Source organism: Tarenaya hassleriana, unplaced genomic scaffold (assembly GCF_000463585.1).
Source record: "Tarenaya hassleriana unplaced genomic scaffold, ASM46358v1 Cleome1, whole genome shotgun sequence".
NCBI classification, from domain to species: domain Eukaryota; kingdom Viridiplantae; phylum Streptophyta; class Magnoliopsida; order Brassicales; family Cleomaceae; genus Tarenaya; species Tarenaya hassleriana.
In genome coordinates this window covers 139,188-152,182 of record NW_010960187.1, presented here as the reverse complement: position 1 = coordinate 152,182, position 12,995 = coordinate 139,188, and the positions used below count along the sequence as shown (strand labels likewise).

At 38.4% G+C, this 12,995-nt stretch overlaps 3 protein-coding genes across 5 annotated transcripts in view; 1 reads left to right on the top strand and 2 right to left on the bottom strand.

The window, feature by feature from the left end:
• The window catches only part of LOC104798327 (isoleucine--tRNA ligase, cytoplasmic-like), a 1,249-nt gene extending 484 nt beyond the window's left edge, over positions 1-765 (top strand). For both annotated transcript variants that reach the window (XM_010521438.1, XM_010520741.1), the window contains 3 exons: positions 10-294; positions 448-539; positions 650-765. In XM_010521438.1, coding sequence (XP_010519740.1) covers positions 68-294; positions 448-539; positions 650-669 — 339 coding nt within the window. In that variant the 5' untranslated portion in view covers positions 10-67 and the 3' untranslated portion in view covers positions 670-765. Of the gene's footprint in view, positions 1-9; positions 295-447; positions 540-649 lie in introns of those variants that run through there.
• A 752-nt stretch (positions 766-1,517) lies between these two features.
• On the bottom strand, positions 1,518-3,864 carry LOC104826952. The gene is made up of 8 exons (XM_010560334.1): positions 3,753-3,864; positions 3,182-3,389; positions 3,024-3,100; positions 2,635-2,897; positions 2,411-2,479; positions 2,248-2,306; positions 1,975-2,076; positions 1,518-1,870 (listed from the first exon to the last, which is right to left on the bottom strand). Exons 2-8 carry the CDS (start codon positions 3,375-3,377, stop codon positions 1,767-1,769), a joined length of 870 nt encoding a protein of 289 aa, XP_010558636.1. The 5' UTR covers positions 3,378-3,389; positions 3,753-3,864; the 3' UTR covers positions 1,518-1,766.
• A 1,542-nt stretch (positions 3,865-5,406) lies between these two features.
• Positions 5,407-11,868, bottom strand: LOC104825689 (clathrin interactor EPSIN 2-like). Of its 2 annotated transcripts, none has more exons than XM_010558386.1 (14): positions 11,644-11,868; positions 10,665-10,783; positions 10,478-10,529; positions 10,106-10,185; positions 9,946-10,024; positions 9,750-9,833; positions 9,481-9,626; positions 8,775-9,098; positions 8,481-8,531; positions 8,300-8,395; positions 8,034-8,212; positions 7,414-7,640; positions 6,302-7,250; positions 5,407-6,224 (listed from the first exon to the last, which is right to left on the bottom strand). In XM_010558386.1, the coding sequence occupies exons 2-14, from the start codon at positions 10,697-10,699 to the stop codon at positions 5,815-5,817; spliced, it is 2,712 nt and encodes a 903-aa protein (XP_010556688.1). In that variant the 5' UTR covers positions 10,700-10,783; positions 11,644-11,868; the 3' UTR covers positions 5,407-5,814. The 2 variants fall into 2 exon arrangements, with proteins under 2 accessions (XP_010556688.1, XP_010557440.1); XM_010559138.1 differs by having other exon boundaries at positions 8,481-8,528.
• Positions 11,869-12,995: the final 1,127 nt, after the last annotated feature.

Genomic DNA, 12,995 nt, shown 5'->3' with positions numbered 1-12,995 from the left:
AGGAATTCCCTTTCCCTCTCCAGGAAGAGAGAAGATCATCTCTTTTTGGACCAAAATTGACGCCTTCATGACCCAGCTTGAACGAACGAAGAACCTGTCTGAGTACATCTTCTACGATGGTCCACCATTTGCCACAGGTCTCCCTCACTACGGACACATCCTCGCCGGAACAATCAAGGACATCGTCACGCGTTTCAAAAATGATTACAAGACGATGGATTCGTCGTTTATGGAGAGTGTCTGGTGGGTTTTTGCGCAGCTTTGGGATAAGGGGCTTGTTTACAGAGCTTCAAGGTCTGACCTTTACCTCTATCTTAAACGATTTGCTAATTTCTGTGTATTTATCGTTTGAGTTCCGTGTACTGTTTCATGTTTGATGAACTCTGATTCTGTAGGTTATGTTTTAAAGGCACAGACACACACTAAAGAGCCTAGTTTTGGTTCCAGGAAATGCGAGGTTTGCATCTGGGCTCCAGACGTATTTGTTATCGAGGGATCATTCGAATTTGAAATCCGAGTTCCAGGGCACGGGTGGAAAGGTTCGTTACGGCCAACGTTATTTGTTCCTGTTTTCTTTTGTCCGGTAGCCACGAAAACTCATCTATCAAGCCCGGGCTTCTACTGACTTTGCTGTTTTTTTTTTTGGCAGATCACTGTAAACTGCATTGAAAACCAGCCTGATGTGGCTGTGGCTCTAGGAAAACATGTGTTCTTGAGGGTGGGGGGAAATTAGGGGTGGCCAATTCGGTTATTAACCCAATAACCGAAACAAATAAGACATAACCGTATTCGAACCGAATCCGACTTCAAAACCGAATAGTTATGATTTTTTTAAACCTAAAAAAAACCGAAACCGAACTGAATCGAACCGAATAAGAAAATAACTGAAAAACCGATATTTTTTTTGAAAAAATGAATTTTTTACCAAAACCGAACCAACCGAAAAATAACCGAACCGAATCGAAGTTTATATAAAAATCGAACGGCTATAGTTTTTCTATATCCGAAATAACCGAATCTGGACTGAAACCCGAAATGGTCGGGAATACTTCTTGAGCAAGAGGAATGTATGATTTATTACAAGGAACGGTAACAAGTAAGTTATTGAAGTGGTTGCAGAGTTCAGCTTTGGCAGGAAATTTTACATGTCTGAAAATTGTGGAAACTGCTTATAAATCTCTCAAACAAAAAAAATCTTACTATTTTCTAGACCCATTAATATTTGAATTATATCATTGTGCCATAATGTTATAAAAATAATGTACTCTTCAAAAATTTCCAAATTCATCGTGGGTCGAATTTTTTATGGCATTGAATTGAACATATGTCAAGTCAAGGTGGTCACGTCATCAATTTGGTTTTGTAAAAACGAATTAAATTTTCCTATTTGGTTTGACCAATTTGAACCGGATTTTAAATTTTTAAACCGAAACTTTTTGCTTAGGGAAATTCCTTTCTGTCCAAAGTCCATAGACATTTAAGGTAGAAAGAAGTTCCCCCCAACTTGATAGAGAGTATAATAATAAATCCCCCCGTATTCCTTTTTTTGTATTTTTGCGCAAAACACCGTGCCGTTTTGACCGGCCGGTTCGAGCAAACCGAGATTCGAACCAAATGAATACAACTCGGTTTTCTGTTTTCTTTCTTGTAGAGAAAACTTTCATAACCGGACACAATAAAAGAAAAGAATACGTTTTTTCTTACCATTGGCACTGTCTTCTTTCTTCAGCGAGTGTCGGAGGAAGACAAAACGTTTCCGTTAACCATCAGCGTTGAAGGGCGGGGTTTCTTGAAATGAGCTTGTCCCCGTGTAACGTTACTTTCCAACAGTCTATTTGGACGATGAAGACCGATGCCTTCTTTGGTACAACTGGCGTAAGGTTTTAACCCGAGTCAATAAGAGCTTTTGCAGGAGGAAAAGCAAAAGGGTGATTGGCATTTTATGTAATTTGCATTGGTCGGTGGAGGATATACCTCGGAGTTTATCGTCTCTGGTGATGATGCCAAACGTCTCTGATGTCTCTCGCACCATTATGCCGTGTGCTCCAGCGAATGATTCTATCTTGCATTCGGCAACTGCGAGAAGAAACACATGACATGATGCAAGATCTTCCAACGGACAGTTCATGAGCTGGTCTCTGATGTGTGTTTCATACATCCAGAGAAGGCGGTTTTTCAACTAACAGGCGCCGGAGAAGTATCGGTCCTCTAGCCGTACAGATTGCTTAGCGTAAAAGACAGACTTACCAATAACGTAAGCACCGTGAAAATCTGCAGAGATAAGAGATTGAGCTAACTGGTTCTTCCTGCAAAAAATAAAGTTGTAGAATAACGTCTGAGCTTAAAATGTGCGTGAATGCATCAATAATCCCCCTTCATATTATTACTGAGATCAGACAAGCGGTTTTACCCTGTCGCCTTGATGAGCTGTGTCATGTAACCTTCCCACATCTCATGCATCGGCTTAAACAGATCAAACCTGCATCCGAAACACAAGCAAACCAAGAAACATACCAAGACAGTTTAAAAGGATTAACATGAATGAGGAACACAAAGCTGAGAACAGAACAATCAGATCCAGTTCACTTTTCAGGACAACAAGGGACAACTCGAGAAAGTCCGAATTGAACTCACTTTTGCATATCCTTAGGTAATTGCAAAGCTCCAGATTTCTTGAGCTGTTTCATAGACATACGTCTTTTCGAGCGTTTTGAATTTTTCTGCAAGGCCTTTGTAGAGACTGAGGATGAAGCCCGTGATGGTACAAAATTATCGAGGAGGATCCAACTGTCCAGCTTCACGTTTTTAGAACCTTGCAAGTATTTCCGAGCTGAATCACCGCTTTGGAGGAGGTCATGCAAAACCTTGTCAGTGATGCTTCCTTTTGCACTAGAAAACTGCATGATAGAGGCACATACATACTGAGCAAATAGAACATGATGATCTCAGAATTCCATACCGGTGAACTCGACTAGCAGACAGAAGAAGAAAGTAGCTTCTTCCCCTCAAATATCGTAGGTTACCGTAATGTTGGTTGTTAACAAATTCTCGTTGATCGGGCACGAAAGCCGTGCATACGCAACATCATCTTCCTTTGCATCTACAAAACAAATGTCTGTCATAAACTCAGACCATAAAGTTGAAGTATGAGCACAACCACCGAAACCCGAAAATCCAAAACCTTTTGCAGGCAATGTGCTCGAAGAACTAGGTTGCAAATCAGCTCTAGAAGAGAAATCCGCATCAAGGGTTTCCTTCTTGTCTTTCTCATTCTTTTTTTGTTCCTGGAGAAGCTGAGCTTTTGCAGCAGCAAGCCTTCGTTGCAAGGCTTCCACCGCCCAGTTTCTCTGCTGTTGCACAACAGCCTGTGCTCCCATTGCTGCCTTGCCCTTATCAAATAATGAAACGGATCAGATATTTAAGGTATCGCGAGATTGGTTTTGAAAGCGAGCCTCTCCGACACGCAAAACTCAACCCCAAAAATCTACATTGTTCCACAACTTACGGAGATAAAATTACTATACGAACAGTCCCTGTAACCAAATCTATGCTAGAGATAAACAGTATCCGACCAGAAAGATAACCAACAGCCCAGAGAACGTAGAAAAAACTGAAATAGAGCTATGCTAAACCCTGATGGACCCTAATTCCGCATTGAAACCAAGCAGAAGCACAAGCAAAAGCGAAATCGAGATTACAAAAAAAAAAAAAGAGACAAAACCCCAATGCTCCAGAAACGAACTGTACTGTACCTCCAACACAATCAGGAACTGGGATCAAAACCTGATCTCCGACAAGAAGTCTAGAGAACAATGGGAAAGGAAGTACGACGTCCGAGAATTTCGTAGCAGGAAGGACCTCGGTGAGAAACTCGTAGGGTTTTTATATACTTGTTACAAAGATCTCCAAGATCAAAGAGAGGAAAAAGAAAAAGCCCATGGAGTTAGTTTACTAGTAAATGGGTTTGAATGCGGCCCATACAATGGGAACTTGACAAATTATAGCCCATTAAAACCCATGATTGGATTGTTTTTTTTTTACTACACCAAAATCTTTTTCACCGGCTTCTTTTTATATTTTAGACTTTTTTTTTAAAACATATTAACTTGGTTATTATCTTAACACAAAAAATATGAATTAACAAAATCAAACTAATATCTTTAGGTTCTTAATTTATTATTTATTTATTCATTTTTTATTTTTGAAATTATTTATTTTTAATTATAGATATAGTAGTGAAATTAATGGATATTATATAGATATATAGAATTAGATTAATTAATAATTTTTTTCTTTAGCAATCTAGATAATTATGAATACATTATTATAAAATTAAATAAAAATATTTAAAATAGAAATATTTAACAAAATATAATTATTTTTAATAAAAATTATTTTTATTTTAGATGAGATTTATTAATTTATAACTCAATAATAGATAAATTTTAAAAAAAATAATTATCAAGAAATTATGATGAAATTAAATGATAAGTTTTTTAGATGTTGTAAGCAAATTTAAAGTGAATCATTCAAACCGAATTTAAAAACAAATAGTTACCAATTTTATGAAAATAAAAGGTAATAAAAAATGTAAGAATAAACATATAAACAAAGTGTAAAATATATACATACATATACATATATTCATATGTATATATGTATATATATAAATATATATATATATATATATGCATTTTATATTTTTATATTTTTATATTTTATGAATATATTTTTATATATTATATTTATATTTTTTTGTATTGAGAATGTTCCATGCCACAATGATACGATAATCTTTTACAATTTTTTTATAGTAATAATATGTCATCTGAGTCCGTTAAATAACTAAATTTTTTAAAAGGATTGAAGAAAACTTATCAACATTGAGGATCGTCAAAACAAATTATTGATATCGATTTTATACACGGTCTATACCATATATTTATATTTATTTATCTCTTTAAATACATAATTTTATAATAATTTAATCTTATAAATATATTTTTTCTAAATCAAACAGGTAATGAATATCATTTTTTTTACAAAATCCATAAAAACAAGTGTTGGGATAAAATAATCAAATATCTTCACCTAGTTTTTATAATTAAGTTGGTATAAAAACTTAATTGTGAAAGTTGGATAGTTGATAGGTTATTTTAGTCATCCCTTTTATGAATTTTAATCGCGCGGCGGAGAGGGCCATGGTAGGGGTTTTCAAGGAAATCTCGACGAAGACGACACGGATTGGTCTTTGTATAGTTGTGTCTGGTTTTGATTGATTGGCTTAGTGTGGACCGAAACAGATATGTATAGATATCTCTGTGTGTGTGTATACTGTCAGTGATCCAAATGGTACCTAAAACAAAAGGCAATACAAGAATCACTTCACAGGATTCATTAGAGGGATGGAATTAACATGCTCGATTTATTTATTCTTTCAGCAAACGCATTACACAGATTCAAACCGAGAAAGAGAAGACAAAAAAATATGTGTATATAGATATAACAGAAGGGCAAAACCCGAGCAAGGTTTTGCCTCACTGATACAAATTTCACAAGGAAAAAAAAAACTCCATGGGTCCCCAATAGTAGAGAATGAATCAAATCAGCAAAAAAAAAAGTGAAATATCAGATGAGATAAATTCAACCTCGGGAAGTTTAAATCCAAAAAATAAAATAACGGCAATCTACCTCTAATCGGCCCTCCCCAACCAAAAAAAAAAAAAGAGAGATTAGGGTTTACCGTTGATGATCTCGAAAGGTGGAGGATTTTGTGAATTTACTGATGAATCTCGGTTGAAATCACTTAAATTCTTACTGGTATCCACCGTACGGGTGCTGAGGATTGTACCCGCCCGGACCCATCATCGGATTATAGCCGACTGGCATTCCAGGGCCGGGTCCCATCCACTGCTGGGGTTGCGTCGGGTAACCTTGTCCATATCCTCCTCCCATGCCCATGCCCATGCCCATGGGTTGATGGTTCATGGCTCCATAGCCACCGGCAACGCCTCCCATGGGCATGTTGGGCCCAACCATTGGAGTCAGTGGAGGCCTCATGCCGCTAGCCCCGGCTCGCCCCAAGCCTGAGCCCGATCCCATGGCTTTACCCATTGTGACTGTGGATGTTACTTGTTGAGTTGTTGTCTGTTTCTCCATCCGTTTCTCTTTCCTGTTGATGGCGTCGAAGTCCACTCCTATCTCTGCCAATGGGTTTGTTTTAGCTGCAAGAAAGTGAAGATGAGAAAAATGTTCCCTGTTCGTTAAAAGCAAATATGATATCGTCGAAATCATAGCTTACGTCCAGATATGTTCAAGTTAACAAGCCCCCTGCTCAATGTGTCTGCCCAGATTGCTGATTTCGGCTCAAACTTCTTCTCAACCTGTGGCCGAGGAACAATATCAAGTACTCCCGCTGAAGGTGCGAGATCTGGAAGAGAAGATGATGTCCCCAGTGAGGAGCTTGGACCAGTTGACGTGAAAATGTCACCAAAGGCATTGTCGCCATGCTGGGCAACAGGACCAGGAGCCAGCTGCTGCGGCATGAAGTTTCCACCATCAAGCTGACCAGCCGGTGCACTGAGTGTACGGTACGGAGTTTGAGAGCTCGATGGAGGAGCAGGAACCGGTTGCGGAAGGTAGCTTCCGCTAATAGGTTGGGGAGCATACTGTGGAATTTCGGAAGTTGCAGGACCCTGCTGATGCATGAAAGCTCCACCGTTGTTAAACAGAATGCCTCCTCCGGTCAGATTCTGGGGCTGAGAAACCATGTTATATGGGTGCGGACCTTGACCAAAAGGAGTCTGGGCCGGCATGTTTGGAGCTGTAGATACTACCTGAGGATGAAAGTTCTGGTACATGTTACCATTGGGAGCAAATTCAGATGTCGGAATTGGGGGACCTGGTTGTAAAGGTAGAGAAGCCGGAGGTCCGGAGGGTGGGAGAATGCCTGCAAGAATATCGAGTTCACTTTCTGACGTGGTTAGTTCCTCTTGAGAGAAAGCTTGTGAGCTTGATGGAGGTTGCATATTTGAGACACCCGGGTTAGGATTAGCGACAGCAGAGAATGAGTCCCCGAAGCCAAAGTTATCAGTAGTATCAGATTTCGGGGCAGCCAGATGCGAGATCTCCGTGGTGTGGTTCGGTGGTGTTGGCTGGAAAGGATTTGCAAAACATTGCTGCGGGGTCGGGTCAGTGTCAGCAGAAGGGATGGCTTTAAACGGAGAGTCACCAAATGGATCATCGAACGGCTGCATAACAGGAGAAACATTTACACAAACAAGATTCAGATCTAGACATGACGTAAAAGAACAGAATATTTCTTGTGCAGACTTCCACAGAAACCAAGAAATGCTCAGTGCAAAACCATGGAAAAGAGCCTCAAGCGTATCCGAGTAAACCCAATGTCAATACCTGCGACGATGACAGCTGAGATACAGCAAATGACGGAGCAGGACCAGAGTTTGCTTGTCCATTGATTTCAACCGAAGCAGAATCACCAGGCACAATTGCCAACGCGTTTGGTGCAAATACATCTGAAAGAGAGCCGAGCAAGTCCATCTCAACATTATTTGAAGTGGGCGGGGCGGATGTCGGAGGGCCAGATGCAGGAGCTAGAAAAGTATCTACAGGTGCAGATGCTGGAGGACCAGCCAGAAAACAGAAAAATATTATACTATGCATGATATCTTTATAATACAGCATTAAATTTTGTGAATATAATATGGAACAAAGTTGTCTCTTCAACTAAATGGCTCGATGAAAGCCAACAGTAAGAACTACCAGCATGGCATTTGGATAGCTCAGACTACATTCCTAACAAGCAGGCCTTGGTGGAAAACCAGTATTACAAAGCCCATATCAGAACCCAATTCTAAGCTTCCACTGAGAAAGTAGGTTATAGTGACTTCATGAAGATTTCCACAACAATGACAATGAATCCTGATGCAGCGGATGACGAGTTTGAAAGGCCAAACAAAAGCTGAAAGAACTTTGCTGATACAAGATAGTTGCATGCTTAGAAGACTCTATACCTGAAATTGGACCACGTGGGTCAAATTCATCAAAAGCTTCAACTTCCTGGGTTGGAGGAGATGATTCGTCACCAAAACCAGTAGGGGTTTTGTCTGCACTGTTTTCAGTATAAGGAGAAGCAGCTCCTGACACAGCTCTTGAAGCAGCCATCTGTGTCTGCGGATTCTCTCCTCCATCCCTTTAATCAAAATTCCAAATTAAATAAATCAGAATCACTCACAAAGAAGGTAGTTGTCAGTTAGCACAGTTGAGAATTTTATTTCACCTTTCACTGTGCACAGGGCTCCGTGATTCGTTAATAGCTTCTTCGTAACTAGGTGGGGCACCAATATTTTGCTCAGAAAACTTGCGCTCGAGACGCCTGATATCAAATCCCAAAAGAAGGAAACCAGTTGACATTTAATACATAAAGGCTTAAATAACGTCAGCATAGTCTTAGAATTTACCTCCCCTCCTGATCCTGAGAATGATCATCAGGTCTGGCACCATTGCCCCTGCTGGATGAAAAGGATTGAATCAAATCATATTCTAGAACAATTAAAAGGATGCCATAGTTCGTAGTAGTTCAGAAGATTTTCAGGACAAGCATTTCCATAACGAGGAAAGTTACCCTCTTCTTCAAGGTTAAAAAAAGTTTAATCTCAATAGAATTGATAACTTTTCAATGATATCTCCCATATTGTAGAGCTTAAGTAAAAAGGAGAAATATACAGTTTAACTATTTAAATTCAAAAATTTACCGTGATGAAGACTGGCCATCATCCTCAGAAGCCCGATCTCTGTCAGAACTCCTACTTCTTGACCCATATTGGTTATCAATACTTCTCTTCCCTCCACCGTAAGCATCATCCTCAAATCCATCTCTCCCATACCGATCTTCAGAGTCTCTGGAGTGACGATCTCCATCACGACTATATCTGTCATCATCCCTGTAGCCATATTCTCTTTCTCCTCCATAACTACTCCGTTCCTCATCCCTACCCCCATAGCGGCTTTCGTAATCATATCTGTCATCATATCCTCCCGAAGGCCCATACATCCCACCTGCTGCTGAGCCACGATACCTGTTGTAAAATAGTCTCTGTTATACCATGTTCAGGAATTGAAGCCGTGGTTTTAGTATAAAACTTTATCCTCATCTTATAGTTTCCCACACAAAAAAGCTTGACCACCGCATGTACTTCCCAATAGACAGAACGGTGCAGAAAGCCATGACTTTCTTTCGTAGGGTATACAGATTCCAAACTTAATCGAAGCTAAGGCTGTTAAAGGGCTACTGGGAAAAAGTAACTATCTCAGTAAGAGACCAAGAGAGCAATGGCAGAGTAAAATGCCAATAAAAGCTTGATATAAAGCCAGTAGAAATCAAAGAATGGCGCACAAGATACCAACCAGAAAGGAAAAGAATAAGAAATTTCAGAACGCTACGCTGAGACATAGACTTACTTGTCCCTGTTAGCAGTCGCCTTCTGCCTGGCCTCCTCTAGTCTTTCTTTGTCGTTCACCAAGGCCACAAGGCTCTGTGACTTCTTCCTAATATTGCTACCTTGATCCCTACCACTGGAATCAATATATTGAAAATCGGCCAAGGTCTGCCAAACAGTAAAGAGAAATATTTCTTGAGTAGGATAACCGACTGTTGAAATTGAAAAACAGGTAGCAAGTTTCCTTCTTGATGAGCATTTCCAAAATAAATAAGTAAGAATAGTTAGTACCGATATTTGATATGCGTGTTCTCGAATCTCATCAATGACACGTTCTGACCCATTGCTTACCATGTACTCCAAGATTGTTAAAGCCTGAAGTGCAAAGAAAAGATAAACCAACTATGAACAGTCTCATTAACTGTTACAGCAGAATGAGCAGTACAAATAGTAGTACAAAAAGTAGCAAGACATATATGTTCTTGACCTTATAAACATGCCGCCAATTTTTTCCGGTGTCGCTAAGTCGTTTCCATATGACACCCATGATCAACTGGTACTCATGGCTACAGGGGAATAAACATATTATATCTCCACACCAAAGCACATCCAGAAAAGAAAAACAACAGAAAGAAATTTGTGATTACTAATTTCTCGAGGCTTGCGCAATATCAGCAAGAAGTGATCCATGCGGACCCCATGGCTCATTGCTTGTAGCATCCAGAACCTGAAAGAGAAGAATGAGAAGAGAAACACAATATACGAAAGGAATGTTGGAAAAATCTCCCTTTAAATTCCGTAACCTTTGCCAGCAGACAACGAGGAAGAATCCAAAATAAGACCCATGACATCTTTCAATTTTTCATATTGAATACAATAAGATCATTCATCTTATAAAACGAATCAACTCAATCGCTTCCGGAGAATTATTCTGGACGAGAGACAGCACTGTAATCCAGGCTTGTATAAACTTCAGTAAAAATAATTAATTTGGAAAATAAGCTAACAGCAAGCTTTACCTTCTGTTCTATTCCGGGAACTTTCAGCACTTTCTTGTTAACCTCTCTTTTGCTGTAAGGTGTAAGCAATTCAATCAACCAAAACCATAAGGACTTCTTTAAGGACAAGTAAATAATATATGCACGGAATCACTTAGATGAATGTCATTTAATGACAGTGCAGTGCATTCTAATTCACACTACTTACATGTCTCTGACAGTTTGACCAAAGACTTTCTTCATCTCTGAAGCTTTTCCACCAAAACTTCACTCTGAAACAGAAGAGCCAGGCCCCCTCTCCCGGGTCGGCGAAGCTTTTCTGAGTACCTTAATTGCCAATTATCCAAAAAAAGATCTAAAGATCATTCATCACCAGGAAAGGATTTTATAAAAAGTCCAACTAATACAAAAGGTTGAGCATTTGAAACTGGGAAGACACAAAAAACTGAAAAGCGGAGATTCAAAATCAATAAATTTTCAACCTAACCTAACGACACAAACCAGCATTAGATCTTCAGCTAAGATGGTCCAAAAGTAAATCAACCATGAACCACAGAGGCAAGAGATTACCAGAAAAATAACACATCAAGATACGCCAAACCCAACACACCATTAAGGTAATAACGCAAAACAAGTTAACATGAACATAATCAAATACATCAACGGAAACAGCAATTTACATACAAGGAAAAGAGACTTCCCATAAAAGCCCAGATCACGGAATCAATGGGAGGGTACTAGAGTCCAGCGAAATGGGGTGAACATGTTCTATTTATCGCTCAGACTCAAGCTAAACATTCTCTACAACATGAAAGGTACTCCAGCGGAATACGATGCCGCGAATTCAACCAAACAAATTAATAAAAGGTGAAGTCAAAACAAAAATCCGGATTCCAAGCCCGTTTGAGATCGAAATTCGAATCGTAACAGCGAACAATAGATCAACGCGAAGTAAAGAGAAACAGCAACATCCAAATGGAGCTTATCATAGACCTGAAACGAATATAATGCCCACAAAAAGTATAACAAATGGTTCTATTAAGGCAAATTCGTAACCAGTAATCGAACATAAATGTAAAAATTAAGCTGGATAATCGAAAGAAACCATAGACCTAAGAAAATAACAAAAAATCGTAAACTACAGAGACGGTAACATGATCCCTGATCTTAGCACAACGAGATCAAACCTGCTAGAATCCAAACTCGACCGTCAAATGGAACCGGATCGCGGATCCGGTGAGATACAGGGAACACGGAGACGGAGAGAGAGAAAAGGAAAAGACGACGAAATCCTGAGAAATGCTCGAGGTGGAGATGGTCTCCCTTCTGCGTCTGGTTTCGCTCCTCTCCCTCTTTCTTCGGCGTCTTCGCTCCCAAATGACGGGTTAGAGAGAGAGATAGCACCGAAATGAGAAAATTAAACAAAATGATTAAAACAAATAAAGAAAAAAAAAATTTAAAAAAAAAAAAGAGAAATAAAGACAGCGCATCTAACACGCAGGAAATTAAGGGTCCGAAGCATTTGATCGGTTCACCGCTCCCTGTCGCTCTTTTCTCTTCCCTTTCCTGTTCGATTATACAGCTGTTTATTTTTATTATTCCATCCGTTTTCTCTTTCTAACATATTTTTTTTTAAAAAAAAAGATTACCTAAATTTTTTTAATGGAATAAGTATGAAAATAACTAAAAATAAATCAAATATTTTTTTTAAATAAAATATATTATATGAAACATACACAAAAATAAATTAAAATTTAAAACTCAAATCCAAAATAAGGAAGACAAAATGTTCCCCTAATTAGATATATATGATTTGGATGGAAATTTTCCAAGTCATAGATACGTTAGATAAGACGAGAGTAAATTTCTGTAAGTACCACAAATTGTCTTTATCTCCATTTGGAAACAGCATGAGTGGTCATCTACTGCAATATATATGTATATATATATATATATGTATATATATATATATATGTCCGTGACAAAACAGAAACTTATTTTAATTATGGTAGTTTATTGGGGTTCACTTCCAATTATATCGGTTTAAAAAAATTGTAACTTAATATTGAATTTGGTCTACTTCGATTTGATTATATTGAAGTTTGGTTCGAATTCAATTTTTATTTAAAAAAATAGTTTTTTCGTCCGTTCGAGGTTCGGAATCTATTCGGTTACGGTTACATGATACTTGATTCGATTTGGTTTAGTTATTAGCTAATTAACGAGATAAATCACCCCTAATTTTAATATATTGATTATTACATAATCTTCTTACCATGTGAATTATCCTATATTTCTTTTGGAATATTAGTGTCGCTTGAATTTCGTCTGAAAATTCTCAATCCATACGTGGACGATGTTAGGCTAGTAATAACTTATATGTATGTATACCACTTTATTTTACGGAATAATAAGCCTTCATCAAATATTGATAATTATTATAATTGGGACCGCATAAATAGCATATTAGATATAACATCAGACAAATATTTATTTTGCAGAAGAATCAATGACCCAACTAAGATTGTAACATCTTTGC